This window comes from Nipponia nippon, unplaced genomic scaffold (assembly GCF_047370975.1).
Source record: "Nipponia nippon isolate SJK-2023a ecotype South Korea unplaced genomic scaffold, ASM4737097v1 scaffold_4, whole genome shotgun sequence".
Lineage (NCBI taxonomy): Eukaryota > Metazoa > Chordata > Aves > Pelecaniformes > Threskiornithidae > Nipponia > Nipponia nippon.
In genome coordinates, this window is record NW_028262358.1 from 106,786,382 (window position 1) to 106,811,287 (window position 24,906).

The window sequence follows — 24,906 nt, forward strand, 5'->3', positions numbered from 1 at the left end:
AAGTTCACATACATGACATACAGCGTATTTTTCCCTTAGTATTTGCTTCAATGTCAGATTTTACTTTCATTAAGTTTCCCTCAGCTTTACAAGACTGGAGTCAAATAAATTCTGATCAAAAATTAACATAATAAACTGGGCACACAGCATGTTTTATTATTTCACTATCCAATTAATGAATAACAATTATTCCCTGTAATTACACTGAGTAGCTTAAAGCTTTAAACTTGCACAATACTAAACACCCAAAATTACCAAAAAACATTCAAGTGAAAGACAGACATGAGTGTTATAAATTACTCTACTGGTTCCAGACACATTTTAGAGGATGATAATAGGGGAAAATGAGAAAGAAAATGTGAGAAAGAGACAACAAATGGTTGAACATTTGGATTATATATAATACATGGATTTATTTACAATAAAGGATAATCAAAGATTCAAAAGAGCAAAATCCTGTAAAGAATTCAGGATACCACACAGAATTAAGGAAGAAGGGAGAGGAGACAGAAGTAGAACATAAGATAAAGTTAAAATTTTTACCATTTTAGAGGGGATCAGAATACAAAGGGGAGAGTGATGGTACTGAAAAGTAGCTCTAAGTTACATTCCAAGTGAAAACGCTTGTCATATAGGATTTTTTTCCAAAAAACTTTGTCTATACTTCATCTTTATAATATCAGAGGTGGCTGACGGAGAACCTAAATGCGTGGAACAAACCAGGTGTGGAAAAAGTATTCTTAAATGCTGATAATTTTCTGAATCTGTCTGTAATTAATCAGCTTCACTAATATGTGTCTCCTGATAGCTCTGAAATTTTGTGCATTATGTGAAGAAATTGAAAGGCCTACGACACAAACAATTAGTGTCAGCTGGGCAGCTGTTACAAAAAACCTAAAACCCCCTGGAGTTCAGTTTATACCCCTGCCCATGGAATTGGCACTCCTGATGCTCTCAAGGGAACCTCTATACAAATATCAGAGGGATCTCCTTCCACACAATTGTATTTCTGGTACTGGGACATATGAAGTGTTAAAATAAGGTTTTCATACCAAAAAAGTTATGATTGCCTTTATTACATGCCCTTGCTGTAAAGCATATATAACAGTTAATATATCATATATTCAAGACTACATGATCCTCCTAAAAGAAGTGTCGCTTTCAGGTTTAAATTCATTATATATATACCATTATATATTTGGACTTTTTTTTTAATGAAACACTACAGCAGAATTTTAACATGTATATCCTGATGCCTAACAGAGGGATACTATAGAAGAATTAATGTTACCAACATCATGACAGGAAACGAAAGTGTTACCTTAATGCAATGGAAAGTGTCAGAGCTATTAAAAACACCACTTTCAATTTTCTTTTGCATTTCAGATTCTCTTACTTCTTGTTTTTTTTCCTTGAGACAATGTTTTGGGGTGTTTGGTGGGGTTTTTTTTGTTTGGTGCTGTGAGTTTTTTTGTTTCTTTGTTTGGGTTTTTTTGTTTTGTTTTTTGTTTGTTTGTTTTTTTGTTTTAAATACTATTTTAAAGGCCAAAAAGAATAAGTAAAACACTTCTGGACCTCACTTCTGGAATGCACCTACTCACCTGTCTTCAGGGCGTCAACTACAAATGTGTTTAACTTTCATCATGTAACTGTGTTCATTAATGCAATGACATGATGAAATTGAAGCAATAATGTTATGTATAGTATCTTAGGTATCTTAAATAAAGTAAACTTCCATTTAAGTTGAAAGGACTGTTATAGCAAATTTGTACTTTTGTAGAAAGCAGACCCTGATGAGGTTGCTCCATACTGTGTGTAATCACACAGCCAAAGAAGAGATGGTACTTGTCAGCACTCCATTTGGAGACCTTGGATGAAATACCAAATAAAATGTAAGTAGTTTAAAAAAAAAGCCTGTGGGAATAGCTCATTTATAGTAACCTTCTCCTTTCTGAACTCAAAATTCTAGTTTAATATTTTAGTGATAAACATCCCTGAGTTCTTGAAACATCTGCGAATTTTTAAAAAATTACACTTTGTCTTCCCCTCTAATTTCTCTTAGATGCGGTAATATTTGCAAGTCCATATTTAGAATTGATTGAGTGGGATACGCTAAAAAACCCTCAACTTTAGCAAGTAGAGAAGCTTAATGAAGTAATCTATCATTATTCCTAACATATTCATCCCTTTCCAACTTTTTTTAGCAGCTGACTATTGTTTTCTATATAAAATGTGAATTCTTCATTCCTCACCTTTCAGGCCTCCCACAACTGAGCTCCCACTTTTCTTGTCTCTGTAATCTTCATTCGTTTTCCCTTTACGGTTGTACCTACGTTGTCCATCTAACACTTTCCCCTTATTTATTTTGCTTTTATCTTATTCCAAATTTACTCCACCATCCAACTTACTTCACTTGTTGCTCCTCTCTTTTGAAGTACATACCTTGCTACTGAGCAGCATCTACCCTACTTTATACCTGCCAAATTTGGAAAGCAAAAAGTAGGATGTTAAGCAGTTATAGGCAAGCCTGATTCCAGCAGATGTCAGGGGAAAAACTCCAGCTTTGCACCTTTACTTCTGACAAAAGAAAAAAAGTCCCTGCCGAGTTCCAAATTCAAGATCTCACAGATTACACTTCTCTCATGGCCTATAGTATCCTCCTTCTCTGAGGACTATCCTGTCAAGTCTACTATCAAAAAAGTCTGTAGAAAAACTCAGAAAGAAGTAGAACAGTAGGTTACTCCTAAAACATAAATCTTCAGGATTTTAACAGACACGTTTTTAGGGATTCCTCTGAGCTGCACTCAGAGGAGTAATCAAAATCTCATTAACTGCTGTCCTGTTTCCTTGTCCTCTCCTATCCAGGCTGTACCTTGGACTACTTCTTGCAAGATATCCAATGGCGAGGTCCTTTAATTACTGAATCTTAAAACATTGCATAGAGCAATATATCTATGGTTATGTATGTATATACTGTGAATACATACATTTATCTACAAAATTAATTTAAGGAAAAGGCTTTTTTCTTTTTTTTAAACACACAAATCCCCATGTATCTCGACTTTTTCACTCTGGAATTAAATCACTCGGGAATTTTGCACTTGAAACCTTTGCATTTTGGCTCACGTGAGGAACAGTACGCAGAGGATGAAAAAAAAGTCTTAGGCTTAAACCAAACAAAGCAATTAATAGGCCTATTTGCTTGCCTAATTTAAGCATCTGCTTAATTTTCTGAACTGTATGCCATACAAGAGTTTGAGTAAAAATTCTGATGGGTCCCAGATTCACAGCTTAGCGGCAGTAAACCATCTCAGTAACTGAAAGTGAATAGTTAGGCTTAATTTTTAAACACAGTAACTCATGCAATCCAGATAAAATAGAACTGTAGAAAAGCACATTTCTTTTTCCCTTGCCTGTAATGTCTTGAAGATCAGATTTGTGTCAAAAGTTTTGTCAAGACTAGAAAATTATTTCAGAAGATCTTGAGCAGGATGGGCACAGTGTTCAGACACATGTGAAGAAAGCTTAGGATTTTAGTCACAATTAATTGGAAATGCTCTTTTGGTCTTGGTTCACAGAAGAGAACTGGTATTAAGTATGTCCCTGCTAGTTTTTAATAAGAAATTTCAGAGACACTTGAGCACAAAATTCCATAAAGGAGATGAGATAAACGTAAGGAAAGACAGGATTAGTTCTCCTTAATGCCAGTAAACAATTAAGCAAAACCAATACCTGACACACCAGACCTGGAAAAAAAATCCCCCCTTGCATTCCCTAGTACATGATGCTAGAAACAGAAAACTCTGTGAGGTAATTTTTCAACTATAAGGCTTTCTTAATGTAAAAGAAAAACAATGGAAAACCTTAATGAAAAGAAGTTAAGAAATAAAGCAGATCAGGGAAAATACGAACAAAAGTATAAGCAAGTAAAGCCCTGAGGCAGGCAGTGATGCCAGAGTGCATATCCAGTTGCATTTTCAAGACAGTTTTGCTTTTTTCCCCCTTTCAATTACAGCCAAATCTCAATTACTTATGATCTGCAATCCAGATGAATGAATATTGTGAGGTACCTGTGCTATGGATGCCGAGACACACAAAAAATACCTTCCTGTGAGCTACCATCTGGAATCACAGAAGTGCATACTAAGTGCCACAAAGGCTGAGATTGACATTACACCCTGCGTCTCTAAACTCTACTGTCAACTACAGCACTTTCTCAGCCCAGCATATGAAGATGTGATGAAAGCCCAGCTTAAAGTTTTTACTCTTTCTTTTTTTTACTCTTTTTTTTTTTTTATTTTAAGCATGCATTCTGACTAATCATTTTCAAAATTAACTTTAAAAAATTAAGTCTTTATCAAATCTAAAGTGTATAATTTCAAAAGCTATCATGACTTAAAAACTTTTCCAGGCCTTAACAAGGGTAGCACTTGTGGTACATTGCTCTACTGTGCTCTGTGGATTAAACAACGATCACAGTGAACCCCCGGGGTTCAGCGTTCAGCCTGTGTTTTGTGAGTAAAACGTACAAGAGTATGCTCTAATGGCAAGGCAAATGACAGAGCCAGAATAAGCGTTGCCCTTCTTACTGCAAGTGTGTGCTGCCAGACAACTGCTGATCTCATACAAAGCGATTGTATACATCAGAATGTTGGTCTTACATCGAAGTTTGAAAAGTATTTATGCTGTGCATTGAGGAAAATTGCTTTTCTGATTTATGGCTAGTTCTAACAACAATTGTACCATAAGTGTCTCAGGTAGTTTCACATTTTTCTAAACATCTGAAATGTGTAATAGAAAAGAATATTTAAGTTGCTATTCATAGTCAACACACCACTCAGTGGCACATGGCCTGTTAAGTGACACACATTTGGCATAAAATGTTTATTTTACTCATTTATGTGAGCTGTTTCCACTATGATTGAGGCAGGAATAGGAAAGCTTGCTTTAGAACAAGATCCTCTAACTCAGCTGTGCTTGCCTGAGATGATGTGACGAGTACTAATGCCAAGCATTCTGTTTATACCTTTTATCTCTCTGTAACACAGGACATTTTCAAATCTTCATGCGTATATATACACACATATATAGATAATGGGTATCAAATGGTAGCAGATATTTGTGAGCACTAGTACTGAAAAAAGTCAGACAACAAGAGACAGAAAATTGCACATGAACTTGCAACAAGCTATATTAGAAGAAAAAAAATTATTTTTGGCGTTCACATAAATTTACATCCTGATATAAAGCAGTGATACGCCCCCTATTCCTCCTCTGGTGATCAGGCTACCACACAGAGTTCTGGCATCCCAGCATCAGATAGAAACTGATTATGGAAAATTCAAAGACAAAAAGTACAAATCTTAAGGGGCAAAAGGTGAAGATTTAAACAAACAAAAAATAATATTCCCAACCATATTGGAAAGTAATTATCAAAAGGTTTCAACAATAAAAAGGGAATTGCTTAATATAACCAAAGAGTTATAAAGAGAAGTATTGATATGAAAATGAGTAGCAAAGAATTAAAAGATACTACCATGAGGAAATTTAATATTCAGGAAGCCGAGATTTTAGAAAAAAGTAGCCTAGACAACACAGTTTTCAATACACTGATATGTCCAATCTTGTTGAGCTAATAAATATTACCTTCTATTTACTTTTTATTTTTTAGTTGAAATTTAATCTACAAGGCTCAAACTAGGAATCAGTGGCTAGAAACAGATGCTTAAAACTTACGGTACAGCGTATGACATAACTAAAAATCAACTGAATTAACTATCACTTCTAAAGTCTACTTTTTTTTTACTAGCTAGCTAATGAGTAGAAATTTTTATGCAGACAGATCATGAAAAGGAACTGAGACTGATTTTAAGTACAGTTCCCTTTTGATATAATTTAAAATTACTCCTACTAGAATATATTTAAGTATAATGAGATTATGATGGATACCTTACACAGCAGGTGTCTGAATACAGAAACCAAAGAGGCCATTTCCACTCTCATGTAAGACACTTACAGCAATATCTGACACTGATGTTGCATTATTCTTGTTCGGTTTCAGTTCAGAGTTGTCACCTTTCATTTACAAAAATTTGCTGTGTTATTCCACCTTTTTTTCCTTAAAATTCTCTGATAAATGTGAAAGGGACTGTATGACTTGCACGATCACCGCCTACTCCATATTCTTTCTGACAGACAGACATTCCTGGGACTACAGCAGACCATATTCTTACAGTTTCAACTTTTCGTGCCAGTGGAAGATGGTCAGGTGGCCCCAAAATTATTTCAAACAACACTGTAGTTGGTAAAATATGGACGGAGTGTATTACCATTTCTTTGCCCTCTATCTGTTCAGGAAGCAGTGGGAACATGTCATATACACACCCATAAAGCAAAGAACTTGCAAATACACAATGGACAAATTTAACTTTCTTTTAAATAACAGAAAGGAAAGGAAAACAAACCTCTGTAATACCCTATGCAGTATTGCAGCTCTCCTTGTCTTTTCTTAGGGAACAGAAAAGTTCTTAAACAGGTATCATATAATACAACGAATTCTTATCCTTAACAAACAATAAATTACTTGCACTCATGCCAAATCAGTTGAGTGAAGGCTGAAAAACAAAGACTGAAGTGCAACATCAAATTTATATTCCATAAAAAGATTGAAATGCTAAGTACTATACCTTTGTGCAACAAAGGTTTTGGATGGGGGCAGGTGGGGAGAAACACATTAAAAGAGTACACAGGCTGTTACTCCATATGTGTTTGCAGGACTATAATAAATGTTTTTAATCTATGAAACATCTGGGACTAAAAATCCAATTTGTATCTTTTTTTTTTTTAAAGATGGAATAGTTTTAAAGTGTATAGCGTAGCTTCTACAATATAAATCTGCACAAAACTAACGGCACAGGTCTGTCCTTTAGGCTTTTTCTAGGAGTATAAAATATGCAGAATCCTACCAGGCCATATTGCCATGGGCTGTGTTGTCAAGGTGACAGAGTAGCTCCAGGGTTTGAGTGTTGCTTGATGAATCATCAGGGGATTCATGACTGCCTGATTCCAATTCCTTCGGCATCCTCCAAACAGCAGCACATGTCATGACTTTACTGTCTGAAGCTAAGCAACAGAGAATAATGTCAACAGATCATTGTATGGGAGACATATTTTGTATACAGTGCATCAACATTTACACAAATCTATAAGCAATGCACATCTGCTGTTTAAAATATTTAAAAATATTACACCAAGATGAACGCAAAGAATGCAGAATGGGGATACAGACACAGACCTCAAGTTAGCAGTCAAGTTGCTGCAAAATTCGTAATTAGCACGCATTTAGTGCGCTTCTCCCTGTTTAATGGCAAAATTCCATGCTCATGAAAACCTGACTCTTTGGGAGGCAAAGTTTTCCAAGCTTCATTCCCCATACTGATGTTAATGAAAATGACCCGTGAGACACATTGCTTGATTCCTTAACAATAAGGATTTAGACACTGTTTTAATATTTTCCTTTTAAGGACTATCTTCAGTTGAATCTATAGTATTATGTCGTATCCTTTACTACCAATAACTGTTTATTGCAAAATTAAGTTTTCCATGTGAGTACACTCCTTTAATTCTAGCAAATAAAAACAGCTTCCAAAAGATAAACTGAACTTAGATGCATATAGCAAAAATATTACAATGCATAATGAACAAGCCAACTGTAGATTGAGGAGAAAATACCATATGGTCTATGTACATATGCATTGCCCATCACCCATCACGCAATATAGCAATTTTAAGCAGTGCAAAATGGGAGGAGACCAGAGCAGCTTTGCATATGTTCATGTTGTTCCAACCGCTGGTCCAGGGTTCACAGAAGACAAGAAAGTCAGTGTGATCCACTACAGCAGGAACAAAGAAACCAGCCACGGCAATGGCAGGCGAAAGCAGGGGGAGCGACTACCTGCTGGAGGATGTGTTAAATGAGAAGTCCAGAGGATAACCAGCCATGAACGACATATTTTCCGTTCTGAGGTCATTTTGCATGCCCCTTTCTCACAGTTCTGTCTCCAAGTACGTTTTAGCTGATTTTAGTGTGGAATGCCTGATTACAGAGCCCTGAGCAGATGTGACCAACTTACATCAGTGAAAAGGAAAACAGGAACAATTGTAATGAGAGTGATTTCAAGAGGAAGGATGCTAACTCTGAAAAAGGCCTTCTTATGCTAAAATAACATTAACGGAGTGGGGGAAGCCTATTATAAAGGTTGCCAGTCTGGATATTCTGTATGCAAAAAAGGCACCCAGACAACAGAGAATAGGACAAAAAGCAATTGATACATAATAATACACAGTAAATAAGCCCAAAATGCAAGAATGCAGACGTGTTTAAAAAGTAGCCATATGAAATAAAAAACATAGGTAGTTAGGTCAAACCAATAAAAGAAAAAGGCTATTTCTGTGAGAAGGACACAGGGGTAGGAGGAGGACTTTAAATTCAAGCACAGAATTCAGAACACATAGGTACTGGATATTTGATAAATTGCACTAAATATAAAATATATGTATGATGCACATAACTGTTCTACAGAAATTTGGCATACACAAGTTGAATACAGTATCAGAAGACCATACATACATACATAAAGATGACGGATAATCTCTTATTTATTAACACTTAATTGAACTTTTACTAATTGTAGTGCATGCTAACTAAACAGCTCTTTCCCAATCATTTGAGGCAAATCCTTTACTCTAAATCCACGTGCCACTGAACGAAGAGGAGGAAGCAGCAGCAGAAGGCTACCTTTCTTTAGCAAAGGGCAAATCAACGCACGGCATGCATTGTACACCATACAAATAATAAATAACCTAAACTGAAAGTGCAATATAGTTCAAGAAGGTGAGATGTATCAAATGTTTTGCCTTGATACTCAATATGTGACAGAACATTAAAGAACACCACAGAGAAGTTTCTGGTGGATTATAATTACTGAAAGGTCTGTAGCATGCATATAAAGCATTAGCTTTTCCACTATCATCAAGATCTATGCAGAGAACCACAAAAGCAAATCATGGACAACAAACTACACATTTCTCAAACCATCTTTCCTCTCAGTACAGCACCACAAGTCTTAAGATAGCCTTGAAATGCCATTTTAACTTCTCTAAAACTGGAACATTTTGAAATTCTGATAGTGTATTCCTATAAGTAACTTTTTAAAAAAGTTTTGGATTCTTGCACAATCAGATTTCCAGATTGGAAACCTTAAAACACCTAAACAAGCACTGGTGTGAAGACTGAAGGAGGCTGAAGAAAATATGCATATAGATATATATACACACATACACATATATGTACACACACACACACACACATATATATAAATTACCCTGAAACTTGACACGACCCAGGCTTCTATAACACTTCGATGTTTTGAAAATTGTCAAAAGCCACCAATGAAATGAATCTGCTTGAATTTTTAATGTGTGCGGCAATTCTACATAGATTTTATATTTGTTTTCAAATTATTGCTACAGGTGCTGCTAAGGGGCAAGACTGAAATGTACCTTGATACTCCAGGCAGAAGAGATTTGCCAGAGTAGTGAAAACAAGTTAATCAGATTTCCACATTCTACAGACCTATCTATGCCATTCCTTGGAGCCCAGCATATAGTATCCTCTCTGGAAAGCTGTTCAGCTGCTCTGATGATATGATATGTATCAGATGCCATTTGTTCTTCCAGAATGCAAGAGAAGCTTATCTTTTTGAAATGTAATTCGACCACAGTAGATTTTTGTATTAATGGCTGTTATTATATAGTATGTTAGGCAATTATTTTTTTAATATTAAATTTTTATCATTAAAAAAATTGCTCTAAGTCTTGCATATTAGGACATATCTTTAAAATACAATTCTAAAATTAAGGATACCTATCAAACTTAGCAGGGATCTCAACAGCACAGTACTCATTCATTCTTTCTCAAATAGTGGAATTAGTTGTTATTTTCTTCTGTCCATGTTTAAAGAAATAGAAATAATAAAAAAATCTATCTATTTTTAATTAACATTAAGAAAGGCTCAGTAAGGTACCTGTCACTCCTTTTCACTATAAATAAAAAAATTTTACTTCCTTCTCAGGACTATATTAATTACATTTTGGTATTTACTAGAAGTTTCTTCTCACATTACTGTCGTACATATCTAAAAAGCTTATTACCTCCGCTTCCTCTTATAACTTAGATATTCCTGTAAACAACTGGTAACAGTAAGTGTCTGAAGTGCAGGTTGGCCCAGAATTTCACGTGCAGAATTCTGTGCCCTTCCATGCCTGTTTCACTTCATCGAGACTAGTGGCAAAGGATAAAACCCACTGTGCGTCAGAAAGGGACAACACTCAAAGCCAACACACACAAAACCCCTGAACACTCAGCACAGACATTACCCTCTGCTTTCACCTAGGTTTGAAGACGCTTACGGAAAATGACAGATTTCTTTCTAGCTGTTGAATGACCATACATCATGAACAACTGTATGTGCATCGCAAATCTTCAGATTCTAATTTTAAACTCTGGACGAATTCTGGAATTAGACACATGGCTGAAATTTGTAGAGCAGAGACTTGATTCAGAGCGCTATTAATTTCTCCTTGTACTTTTTATGTGCTTATCTACAGTTCTGACACTTTATTAATTCCCAGATGTATGAAACCAAAATGGAATTGCCATGGCCTCCCATAGAAGTAATTTTAGATATGGCTGGCCTTAAGCAAGGCTTAATTTCCCTTTATATAAGGAACTTTTTAAAAGGTACCATTTTCTCCCTGGTAAAAGAGAGGGCAAATGCTAGTGCTGAGTGAAAGTGTCACTCTGTTATGACAGATGAAGTGGAGCTCTTTTGTGGGTCACAATTCCTCTTAATCAAATAACCACTAGCAACAAAGTTACACAAACCCACAGACACAAGATAACTCTCACTGCGTAGAAATCCAAGTCCCACAACAAGCTTCTCATGGCTGCATGACAAGCTCACTAGCAGTACACAGTATTTGTGGAATTACCCATATAGCCTTATTTCCCAAGTGATCATATTAAAATTTAAAAACCCAGTATTACTAAGTAATTTCACTACCACCTCTGTAGTGCCATTGCTTACCTAGAATACCTACAGGCAAAGAGGAACTCCACATTTTCCCTTCTTTCACTATCTTCACATCACCCTACTGCATGTATACATACAAAATGACAGTGTTTTTACCTACCACCTCTTGTATTATTTCTTAAAAACATTAAAACCAATATGAATGTAATATTTAAATGACAATGCCAGTTATTCTGTAAAAGAAAGAAAAACAAGCAAAACACACAGTGTCTATTTAAGTCATGCTTCTACACCTTCCTTAAAAGATATTTACACAGTTGGAAACCACTTTTCCATCCCTACCTTATATTGAAACCACAATTTTTATTTATGTCACAGCACCAACGCAGAAGAGGATAGCTAAGGTTAAGCTAGTTTCTGTTACAGTCTTATCACTAAGTATATTAACAAAAATGTTAGTGGGTTTAACTAAGCACTATTGAACCCGTCTTGTGAATCTGGAAGTTACACTTTCATAGAGAACAAGTGAAAGGTTTGCAGAACCGAGTCCCACTGTATTCCTAAAGCATTGTTCACATAAAATGATCCAGGAATAAGATAATGAACTGTTTAATCTTTGTCACATTTGTTCTTCCTCATTCAAGAGAAATCCCTTGTTTAATTCATCGTGCATCTTCAGTACACCGCTTGCTAGGTATAGCTAAGGATGGAGCTAGATGTACTGTTCCAACTGCAACAACCCCCTGTTAAGCACTGTTTCCCCAAGTTCATCAATACTATCTCCTGGGCAGAGGATACCACCTGCTAGAGTGACTGTACACAGTTTCATCTACCTGGTGCTGTTGAAATGATCCAGGCTTAGAAACAAGCAAACCAGAATTCAAGGAATAAGCAAATAATCTCACATTTTGACAGCAGTGAGTTAGGAAGCGACTACACATGGTGCTGGCAGCAATGAGGGTGCAGTAACCAACTGCAGGAAACAAACTTTGGCAAGTTCAGCCAAACCCTAAGAGAGATAACCACGGCTACAGAGCACAAGGCTGTCTTTAGATGCCTACTTTACAAGTCGAGCAAGTGAGAAAACTCTCTGCATGCAGAGCGTGCAATTTGCAAAGGGTCACAACTTGGTCAAATCAATACCAATTTTCACTGCAGCACTCTAAAGGACTTCTCAATGAAGGCTATTTCCATGACAATTTTCAGCTCTCCACTACCAGCTGTTTCAACACAGAAAAAAAAGGAGAAGTTGTAGACTGGTGAGGCATGCCGTTTATCTTCCTCCAAACACTGTTCCCCTTGGAGAGTTGCTCCAACTTATAGTAATAGCCTCTGAGAAAGAAATAAGCCTGGGAAAAAAAAAAAAAACAAACCTGCCTGAAACGTAAACTCAACAGGAAGTTATTAATGAGAGTTTGAAAAGAAACACGTATGCAACGTTAAATACAAGTACTCATTACACCTTTATAGAGTTATGTCACACGCAACAGATCAATTCACTGTACTGTTGCTGCTGGAACGCAGCAGCCAGCAGACATTCCTTAACAACCATACAATCATTTCGGAACTAGATGCAAAAAGAAAAATGTGGATATAAGAACACAGACTGCTGATTCCAGATGCAATACATTTGCTCAGGACACTGAAAGTCATTCCTGCCCTTGTGGAAAATTAAAATTTTTAATGAATTTGCAGATTAAGCTAGAAAGGTTTGTCTATGCACTTCATACAACCCTTGATTTTGCTTCAGCAATTCTTACAGTTAAAGACTTACGTCATGAAAGAAGCAAGTTCTGTCACATCTCCAGATTTAGAGAGAAGAACCTAAAATTTTAAGTCATTCAGAATTATTATAAAGGTTCCTTCAGAAAATGCCAGAGTACAAAACTGCAAAGAATTCAGCTGAACATCAGGTGTCATAAAAATCTGTTTAGACAGACTTCTTGAAAGATACAGTTTATTCTCTTCAATAAATAACAACTTTAAAAAGGGCATAACATGCAACCCCAGTAAACATACTAAGAAACCAATTGATATCTGGATGATTGATGCAATAAATCAGAATAAATGCACAAGAAAGATACAGTCTAGTTTGTCACTGTAGAGAGTAAGTGTTCTCACTGAAACCTCTATTTGCTTTTATATTATTGAGAACAAAAAGCCATATTTGCTATGTTGGAGCTATAAGTGATTTTCCAATTGAAAATAACCCACTAATTTCATTGTTTTCTCACACTGAATCCCTTTACTGAAATTCACCCTCCCCAAATATGTTTTTTTGGAAGGAAGCTAAAAAGGAAACTATGCTACTTAAAAGCTCGACGGTTTGAGTTTTAACAAATCAAAACCAAAAATAAACCCACCTGAAACTACTTTGGAGACACTTCCATCAGTCAAATATACCAAAATAAATGAGAAATAGAAAACCAAAATGAATATATGGAATATAAAAAACAATTCCTCATCAGAAGTGTGGATGCTAATCAATACTCCACAGTTTCAGCAAAGAGGAGGTCTGAGTACATGCAGAAACGCACCAGCTCCGTTTGCCTTCCTCTTTCAGGTGTGGATGGAGGCACACCCAGAACTTGATACAAGTCAATAAGTACTATTGCTTATCTATGTTCTGCCTGCCACCAGTTCACCCACCAGAGTAATTTCTCCAAAAGTGACGTTAGTATCTTTTACTTTATAGAGGCAGTAAATAGAGACATTAGAAAAAAATAAAGGAGAAACTTATTTTAAGAAGTGATTAAAATCAACATCAATCTTTATTATTTGATAACAAAGTTTAAAACAGGATTTTAAGAAATTAACCCCCCTCTTAAGCAAAGTGTTTAGTAGGTGTTGCCATAATACAAAGGGAAAAGTGTAAAAATAGAGTTAAAGGGACATACAAGAAGTACTACCACCTGCCCCTCCCACCCACCCCCCGCCCGCATCCAACAGATCCCAGTGGATTTTGATCCCAGTTATACAGGTCCACATCAGCCAACATTAGTGTTCACTGCTGTTCAATCAGCTACCTTTCATTCTTCTGGCGCCGCTTGCTGAATAAAACTTACCATGCCACTGAAGTGTGCTCTGACATATATAACAACTGCAGTCTTGACCTGTCAGAAGCTTACAGCAGTCACCCAAAGCAGACCAGATCCAGCTCTGCTCAGTCGTCCCTAATTATATCATTTTACAAAGCATTTTAATCTTTGTGTTCAATCATTCTTTACGGTCTTTCTTAACTAAACACATACATAAATCACCCTTGATTGTTTTTCCTTCTCCCAAAAGAATGTATTCAAGCCGGTTATTGCTAGTCTCCTGTTCTCTTTTTGAATCATTTCAAAACACATATGTTTCTTAGTAATTCAGTATTTTAAAATTAATTTTCTGTAATCAATAGCTATACATATCAGACGGTAGTATCTACAGGAACGATGTTTTCATTTTACTTTCTGCCGTCATTCTACTTCATTCCCCCGTGTTTAACCTTGAAACCCAAATAACAGTGCTTCCTACATCACTGCCTGCAGACATTCACACTGAAGCTGGAGGAGCTGAAGTATCAGTGCCTGACAGGGTTTGCTCTTTGATCAGCTCAGGTGGTGCAAAGCCAGCTGGCTGCAGTTATTCTGTTGCCCAGGGAACAACAACTGAAGTGTATACTTCCCAAATCTGCACAGGAGGCCCTTCTGCAGCATTGCCACAGCAGCTCTTGCTGCGCAAGGCTGAAGTGGTGAAGCTGCTATAGCTACAGCCCAGCTGGTGCCCATTAATGCTCTCGGTATGACAGGAACAAGCAGGTAGTGTTCAGAAGCCTCCTTCTTACCATTGACAAACAGAGTTATCACTCTTCCTTCCTAATGAATGTAAACATCCTTCTCCTAGTTTAATAAAATGAAGAAATAAACCCCAAAATTATTCAGGTACGCATCTTTTTTAAGCGATAACCTTGTAGCCTTTTATCATAAAAAGATAAACTGTATTCCATTTATTCGACAACATGTCCTTCACAGGCAAAAGAAGAGAGGGAAAAACAACACACCATTCTTTTTCTGGGTTAAGAATTTCACCTTTTGTGCTAAAAGCCTGTGTAGTCTTTCATTTTACATTTTTCTGAAATATATGGGGTGAGATATATGTAGGAATAAAGAGTTGTAGGCAGTTAAATTTTTCTTTCCATCACTTCTATGCACTTTTTAGCTACCAAAAGACAGCCTTTGATTTTTGAAAAATATAAACACAGACACAGGGCAGAAACATAACACAGCCGCTTACTCTGTATCCTACTAGAAGTATGTTTTCAAGTGGAACTGAAAGTAGAAATAATTAGTAGAAAAAGAGTAACATGCAACAGTCCAGACATATTCGTACACAGGACATCTTCCACAAGTAGCTGTTGTCTCCTTCTCCAACACTTGCAAAGCACCGCATAAACAGCAGCCTTCTTGTTAGCATGCAGATCATAGGTGACCATAAATTCACGTTTACTGCACACCAGTACAACACAGATACGGCTTAGGTCTCTAGATACCAGGCTCCTATGTTTGCATTGTATATACAAATATCTAAGGAGGTTTTAAAAACCTCACGTGCTGAACAGAAACGCAGCGAGAATGATCTAAGAGTGTGCGCAGGTGTGGGGTATGACACGGAGAGACGAGTAAACCCATCATGTTGTATGGAAACGGGAGACAGAACCCGCAGAAAGCAGGCAGTCAGCAGGCTGAAAAATTGGAGTAGGCATAAATTGTACTTTTTTTTATAGTCTGATGTTTCTTATGCTATCCAGACATGATTTGAGACAATGTTCCAGCACATACCTTTTTGGGGGGGATATGCTCTGCGGATATATATCTATTTGAGGGAGCTCAAAATTTACTGACTGCATATCTGGAACTCTGCCATATGGGGACAGCCCAAGTGAAGAACTGCAGCCACTGCCATATTGATGAGCTGAACTTTGCTCTTCAGGCAGAATTTGGCTGCAACACTGTAAAAGCTGTTCAGCAGCACAAATAGGCATGCTTTCTTTCTGACACTTCACGTGACCAGATCTCATAAGTCACAACAATGACTTATGGCTTGTTTGATACCTCAGATATACCTCTCTAGGTATTTTAACAGAGTAGAAAAGAATGGAGAAACTAGCACTAACTACATGCTTTTGTTTGTTTGCGATAATCTGCCTGCTATTGTTACCACCAGCACACAGTAACTGCAACTCTGGGAGCCATACCAGAAGCAAGGTATCAGCTGGCCACATAAAAAACATTGTGAGATTTAACCCTGTGCTGAGGAGAGCAGCACAATACACCAATAAAAGCCAATGAACCATATTTACATTTTGGCTTCCATCATCACTAGGGCTGGTGAAGCTGAACACCATTATCAACATTGATACTTTTTCACACAAAAAAAAGGGTAAAGAGAAAGCAGGAGTCTCATGGAGGCACTCACTTCCATCACCAGCAAAGCCATAGCAGCTGTCAGTTAAGTAGGGCTAGATGACAGCAATGCACTAAGGTTCCCACTTGATGTTTCATGAGGTATTAAAACACTATACTCCCTAGCAAGTTAATGGGAGCTGCAAACCATTTATCCCCCAATCAAATCAGGCACCTCACTAGACAGTTGCACATTCAATGTTCTATTTAAATAACCTTTAGCATTCCATTCTACTCCACAGGACTTCGAAAGACAAACATAATGACTTGACAGTTCACGGGCATTTACTTCAAACAGGACAAATGTCACTATGTCCGATGTGAGCAGTTTATGTGGCTACCCCAAGTTTGCTGGATCAAGTTCTAACCACTAGCTTGATTTGAAAAGGTGGGTTCACTACCCCTTATACCAGCCTTTTGCGGTCTCCACTTCATGCTTTGCTTCAACAGACGCACAGATGTGCGGCCGCTCTATTGACACACACAAACTTTCTTCCAGCAATGGCTTGTGATTCACAGCTTAGATCTGAGTCATAAGCTGCTTAAATCTTTACGTTATCTGGCCAATTTGGGTAGCTCACTTTCAGATGTGCTCACACATGAAGCACAAATAGTTAATGGAAGAAAATAATAATTATAAACAATTAGTAGCTAGATACAGTATCATTTGATGTTCTGTCCATGAAGTCAGTTACAAATGCTATGATAAGAAAGCTGGTTTTACTAATACAAGAAACATAAGTTACTTGTGTGAGGTTTTGTTAAGTTGAATTCCGATTACTTGACACCTCAAGATATCAACAGCTAGCACATCCAAAAAGTCCAGAGAAAGAAAAAGAATAAATATTGTCCTATGCTAGTCCCCGGTTTTCTCAACTTGGGGCATTCAAACAATACATGTTGTTGGCAGTCGGCTGCTAAGGACTAATTCATTGCTCATTTGTTTACAGCTCAGAAGCTGATAGGATAGAAACCCCATCATAGGTTTTTTACTGAACTAGAGTGAAGAAAAAACATATAGCTCTTCCCTAAAACTGTACAATCTAAAAAGAAAAAACATGAAAATATAATCAAATGGAAACAAACCCATAAAAGCCTTGGCGGGTTTTTTTAAGCCCTAAGCCAGCCCACGGCGAAATCTTCTGCTCAGAGACAGGATACAATCTCTTTGCTAGTACCGACCAAATATACCTTACGTTTATTCCAAATGCACAATCTCGTTGGGATGTACAATCTCATTGGGATCAGAGAGGCATGGATGAACACAGCCTCTTTAGGAAGGACAGATCAGGAAGGTGAAAGGGAAGAACTGTCTTCATGAACAGCAGCAACTAAAATGTATGGAGCTCTGTGGAGGGGTAGATAAGAGCCAACTAAGAGTTTATGGTTTAGGATTAGAAGGTAGACCAATGTGACAACATTGCAGTGGGTGTCTCTACAGGAAGGATCAAGTAAAAGACAAGATGACCTTCAGACAACAAGAAGGAGCTTCATATTCATAGGTCCTGGTCCTCGTGCGGGACCTTAACCACCTCAATATCTACTGAAAGGAAATGCAGCAGGATACATTAGGTTTCTGCAATGCATTGATAATAACTAATACTGGCGATCAATGAGGCGATGGGGAGGCGTTCCACTGGACCTCACAGTTACAGATATAAAAGAACCGATCAGAGACATGGAGGCTGGGGAAAGCCTGGGCTACAAAGATCATGAGATGGAAGAGTTCATCTTATTCCCTGACATGAATGAACAAGGCAAATAGCAGAATCACACATCACCCTGGGCTTAAGGAGAGCAGACTTTGGCCTCATCAGGGATCAGCTTCAAAGAATCCCATGGAAGACAGCCCTGGAGAGAAAAGGGATCCAGAGGAGCGGGTTGATTTTCAAGGTTTGCCTCCTCCAAGCTCAAGAATGGCCCATCCAGATGAGTAAGAAGTGAAACAGAAGTGGCAGGAGGCTTGCACGGGTGAACAAGGAGTTCCTCACTAAATTCAAACATAAAAAGAAAGCATACAATAGGTGAAAGAAGGGACAGGTGACTTGGGAGGAATATAGAAACAATATCTCACCACACAAGAATGTGGTGAAGAAGCCAAAGTTGATCTGCTGTTGAATCTGGCAAGAGAATTCTGGTCAACAAGAAGGGCTTCTACAGATACATCAGCAGCAAAGGGAAGACCAGAGAAAATGTGGGCCCATTGCTGAATGGGGCAGAGAATGAGAGAGAACACATAGAAGTCCAAAGTATTGAATGTTTTCTGCCCCCTGGTTTTTATTACCCTTGGGATTCAGGGATCACAGGTCCCCAAGACCAGTGGGAAAGTCTGGAGCAATAAAGACTCACCCTCAACAGAGAAGCATCAAGTTAGGGAGTATTTAAACAAATGGGACCTGAGTAGATACATGCACAAGAGCTGGGGAAGCTGACCAATGTAATTATGAGGCCACTTTCAATTATCTTTGAAAGATCATAGTGATGGGGAGAGGTTCCTGAGGACTCTAAGAAAGTAAGTGTCATTCCTATCTTTAAGGTGGACAAGAAGGAGGATCTACAGCCTGCCTTCAGTCCCTAGGAAGATGATAGATTAAATGAACCTGGAAAACATTTCCAAACATAAGGTGACTGGGAGTACTCAGCACAGATTTATGAAGGGGACATCACACCCAACCAATATGATTGCATTCTGCAATGAAAATTAAATTGAAAATACAGGCTCAGTAAACATGGGCAGAGTAGTTGATGTTGTTTATCTTCACTTTAACAAGCCTTTGGTACAGTCTCCCATAACATCCTCACAGACAAGCTGATGAGGTACAAGCTACATAGAAGTGGACAATGTGGTGGGCTGAAAAGTGGCTGAACTGCCACTCTCAAAGGGTGGCGATCAGTGGCATGAGGCATATCCCAGGGACTGACAGTGGGGCCAATACTGTTTGGCATCTTCATTAATGACCTCAGGTGACCTCAGATGGACCGCAACAGGGTGGAGAAATGGACCAACAGGAACCTCATGAAGTTCAACAAAGTGAAACGCAAGGCCTTGCACCTTGGGAGGAATAACCTCATGCTCCAGTACACACTGGGGGCTGAACAGCTAGAGAACAGTTCTCTTTTAAAAAAAATAGTCACACAAGTTAAGAGAATTAAGGTTTTAAAGTATCACCTAAAAATTAGGGAAAAAAACCCTCAAATGATAATAGTCTTCAAAACATTTTAACATGTTTTCACATAAGCACTGTAGACAACAGAATACACTACAGATTTACTGTTATCAGATGACTAGATTGAACTCCAGATTTGCCACTTTATCAGAAAATTATCAATTGGCTAAATACTTAAGACATGGTTAGGACTTGAATTGTGGTGTTGATATAAGTCAGCAGGAGAAGAAAAAAAAAAAAATCTTTAGTGTTCTCTTAAGAGTCTATCAAGCAAATGACTCTCCTTCTGCCTCTCCAGCTTTCTAAGAAAGATGGGATACAGGGAAGCTAACGCAGGCTATCTTTCCATGGTAGAAAGAGGGCCACAGAAAATGGAATGTGAAAAAGGTGAAGTCGCAAAATGTTTTAATGTTTACTGGAAGGAACTTGCACAGTATACTTGGTTACGCTTGCACAATTCATGAATAACTCTGAAGTCTAATACAAACCAGAGAAAAACAAGCTTCTAAATTTCACTTATTTAACAAGCTAATTGGACAAGAATGCCTAAACACCTACTATAAGACCTTATGTGTATCTGTGAAATATTATTTACTGCAACAATAGCACTGACTGGTGATGGAGAAAGAACACATTTTCTTTCAGTGTATTATACTAATTCAGTTCAATGTTTGAAAATTTTGAGTTAAAAAGCTATTTGAAATTGGAGAAGAAAAACCATTTTTCTTGTTTTAATTGCAAAAAAAGAAAAAAAAGGGGGGGGGGGGAAATGAAACCTTCTAATGCTGAAGGATAGAGTAGCCTGATAATTCAACAGCTTCTCTCCCAGTGACAGTTCTAATTCAGAAGCATTTTATCCGCTTTCTGTATTTTAGGAGCACTCTTTTCAATATCATGACCATCCTGTAATACTTCAATTTCAGTCATTTTCTCTCCTCCCTCTTCTTTCCAAGATTACTTCTATTTTGCTTCATAGCACAAACGTTACAATTATCCTGATAACGGTTGTCAAATAAAGATGAAATCCTAAATCAAGGGATAACAAGCATCTGTGCTTCACATTAATTATATTATATACGCTCCCCCAGTTCTTACACTTTTCCCTATGTATCTGCTGTTACACTCTGGCTGAGACACTACTGAGCTTGACTCCTACAGCAGTCTTACATATGAATAAAATTGTAGCACAAAGATAATACAGCTATGTTACTTGTCATTTAGACTGAACTCAATATACATCTACACACAGAGGCCTTCAAACTTGAACAGCAATATTAACATGGAACAATTTCTCAAGACCTTCACCATTTCTGTAGTGGTTTTGCATCATATGGATCAGATTGCCAATCATTTCACTTAAAACCTTATTGAAGGGTACTTAGAAAGGAACACTACAAGTTATATATAACAGCTAGAATTCTTAGAAAAACAACTGGTACAAGCTACAAAGAACACCAGGAGAACACCAAGCACATTTACTTCTTCCCTGAAATTATGGAAATAAACTTTCTTCTGTACATCCTGCCAGTACTGCTGAGGAGAGCGCTGGGGAATATTTAGAAAGATGCATTCAACTTCCCTTGCCATTTTACTGACTGTAGCATATCACACGGCTGTGCCAATGATTTCCCTACATGGAGCGTTTTCACTACAGCAAAGGAAAGCGAAACCAGCAAAGTCAGTGTCACCTGCTGTCTTCAATACTAAGCAGTTGAGAGCATCACCAGCAGCGTTATTTCCAATACCCTTACTGATGAATTTGCTCTGCAGGAAGGTTTTTTAATACACAAGTTTACTGTGTGATAAATGCAATACACCAGACAGCCATAAATCATAGCAGATTTAATGTTTTAAATTAATGGCTTTTAAATGCAAGCTTTATTTTCCTTTTCATCAAAATTAAACAGCAGTTTTGTGTTTGCGTGTCCGTATGTTCTGGATCTACAAACCCAAATTATTTATATTGAGCCTCCATAACCGCTGCACAGTGGCACCTATCTTGTTTGGAGAAAGAAAACAGAAAAGCAAGAGGTGCGTTTGCAGGCATGCCCGCCTGCATGCGGGATGTCGCAGATCACAGCCTTCTCCATCCGCACCTTCTTTTGCCCTCTGGCGGCTCTGTCTGTCCCTGCACGTAACGCAAGGGCAGAAGCTCTTTCTGTAGGAGTTGAAAAACACATTTGCACTGGGAAAATAAACGGGTTTCCACATATATTTCAATGGATTTGAATAAGAGATCCAATTCTCAAGCAGGGGCAAGCACAAACAGAAGAAGAGAGCAACATAGAAAACTATTTCTCATGTATTTAATTTCAAAATGGTCTGGGAAAGGTTTTTAACTTTAAGAGGGCTGCTTTCGTTAGTCACTCACTTTACATATAGAATCTATTTTTGTTGCAGTGATAACAACCTGACTTAAAAAGAAAAAAATCTCAATATTGTTACATTTGATAGAGATTTTGCTTTCAAATTTCATTTTTCCTCTTCCTAGTGAGAGAAATTAATCTAGCTTTATCCCCTGGATTTAAACCAAGGATTTATCTGAAAGGCTAAAGTTAAAAACAGAAGAGGCATTCCACCATGAGCTCCCCGAATAGTGTTATTAGTGTCACAGTGTCAACTCCTAGTCTTCCAGGAGTTGACACTTACAGGTAATTCCATGCCATGCCAAAGGCGAGAACAACTGAAGGACCCCAGAAAACTTGGTGGTCAAAAAAGTGACAGATGAGCTTCTCTGTATACAAAAGTTAGTTAATACAATTAGAGAAAAATAATTTAAGCCATCCCGACATGATGCTGCACTCGGAACCGGTAGCTATAACTCAGAAAAAAGCTCTTTGTGTTAGGACTGACAGTCCTCTTGACCTAATGCGCAGCAGCAGCTACGGAAGCCAGCAAAACACTGGGCATCCTTACAAAGGGCACTGAGAATAAAATAGAAAGGATTGTTTCACAGGCCCATAAAAACTTGATATGCCCTTATCTCAGATGGAGAGTGCAATCCCAGTGTTTGCATCTAAAAAGCAGCATAGCAGAGCTGGAACAGGGCAACATAAACGAAGACGATGGAACAACTGTCTTATGAGATGTTCAACACATTGGGACTATTTCATTTGGAAGGAAAACATTTTGGGAAGAACATGACCTAAGTTTACAGAAACAGAAAAGCAGTGTGAAGGTGAAAGAATTGCTATTAAAGGCCAAATCTTGCCATCTCAGAACTAAGTGGCACTCACTGAAATAGTACAAGATAAGTTTATAAAGAAAGGGTGGGGAGTTTGGCCAGTGAGTAGCAGACTGAAAAACTGATGTTGCAAAGTTTGGACAGAAGGCAGTCTCAACCAGTTCAAAAAGGGATTAGAGACCTGTCTATGCTGTTCTACATAGGATCTCCTATTGCTTTTGTAGGAGGCATGATACTGGTAGAGATGAACCAACTATTGGTGTGATCAACAGGTTGGCACTATTCCATTTGGAAGGAAAAGGTAAAGGTAGTTCTTGTATACTTAAGGTTAACTTGCACAGAAAGAGCAGCATGAAGGGTAAAATGCCTTGCTGCATCTCACCGATCCGCTCCATACCAAAAATAGTTCACACTAACAAACAAGAGATGTGTCATCCTTTTTTTTTCCCCCACCTCTGCAGGTTTTCCACCAGAACTGCTAGTTATGTCCAAGAAAATTTTTAATTCTATACAGCCAAAGGTTATCCTGAAAAATCACATCAGGATAACTAGGTTCTCTTTCCTCCTGATCCGTTTTGGAGATAATGAGGAATGGTATCTCAGCAGCTCTTCATCTGCTCCTCTCAGCCCCCAAAGCAGAAAGGGATGGGAATTAGTACTAGGTTTTGTGATGATGAATTCTTAAATGAGCTATATTTCAAAACAAAAGGAAGGCAGAGACAGGGAATGAAACATGGATTAATTTACAGCACCAAAGACATTCTTACTTTTCCCAATACTTCAAGTAATCTTATTACTACATTCAGGTGAACTGAAAATAATCCCATTATTGCAGAGGAGCATGACATGGAGAATATTGCCCATGCACTGTAAATTGCAAATTTTTATGGAAAAGTGTACTTTATTTAAAATTCCTCCAAGTTTTTCTTAAGTTATTGAAGCTAAATAGCTGCTCAGTAAAAATGGATGTCTGAAAACAGACTGATCAATAGCCCTTCCTTCATCAGCACACATCCTGGGATGCCAGTTTCACTGGTTATCTAGTCATCAAGACAAGAAGATCTGATTTAAGCGGGGAAATGTTGAAAGGATAAAAGCAAGCAATCCAAAATCTATTTTTGGCTCATATGAAGGGAATGGAAGAAAAAAACAAAACAAACAAAAAAACCAACCAACCACAAACCAATGATGGCCCTCTTTTTCCTTTCACAAACTGATTTTCAAAATTTTTTGCTTATAAATATACAAGAGAGACCTTCACTGACAGCTAGTTTAGATGTTAAACAGTTCTGCAATTGACTGCAATCACACTTCCCTCCTTTGAAAGAAATCTCTTGTTTGATTAGCAAGAAATACAAGTCGGAACTGATACAATGGCATATACTGATGCCATCAGTACAACAGATGCTTATTAACGTAACAAGTCTGCCTAAGAATCTGCAATAGTATGCAATAAGTTTTCATTTACATAAGCATGTATGTATACCACTCAAAGTACAAATGAATTAAAAATGATCATATGGCTTGCCTACTTCATATTTTCTAAAAATTTCAAAATAGAGTAAGTAATTTGCTTCACATCTGTGAAACTGGGATATAACCAAGATGCACCAAGTTGGAAGGAACTCTTATTCGCAGTGTTGAATTTATCCAAACCCTAGGCCCTAGAGCATCAGGGCTTATGCCTTCTTGAGGAAATATTTTCTTGGCTGTAAGCAATTTTATTTCACAAGTCAGAAAATGGAATTTAAAATCACTAATGCTTTTTGTTTGTTTAAACTGCTAAAATTGGTAATAAGAGTTTAATAAATATTTTAGTACATTTTTAGGGCTCCATAGGAATAAACTGATCTTATGCAAATTCAGAAATAAAAATGTTTCAAAAGGTATTACTTTTTATTCTACAGCTAGAACAAATATTACAAATGCAAGACAGGGAAAGCTAGGCATATAAGTCCTCAGTCAAATGCTTGGTAAGATATGTTGATACATCACTAGGATAAAATAATTTTAAATTT

The 24,906-nt window shown here is 37.5% G+C and overlaps 1 protein-coding gene across 5 annotated transcripts in view; it reads right to left on the reverse strand.

Annotated features, from left to right (window-relative positions):
- Positions 1-24,906, reverse strand: part of EIPR1 (EARP complex and GARP complex interacting protein 1) — a 96,900-nt gene that overhangs the window by 39,055 nt on the left and 32,939 nt on the right. For all 5 annotated transcript variants that reach the window (XM_087774193.1, XM_087774192.1, XM_087774191.1 and 2 more), the window contains exon 4: positions 6,966-7,122. In XM_087774193.1, coding sequence (XP_087630319.1) covers positions 6,966-7,122 — 157 coding nt within the window. The remainder of the gene's footprint in view (positions 1-6,965; positions 7,123-24,906) is intronic.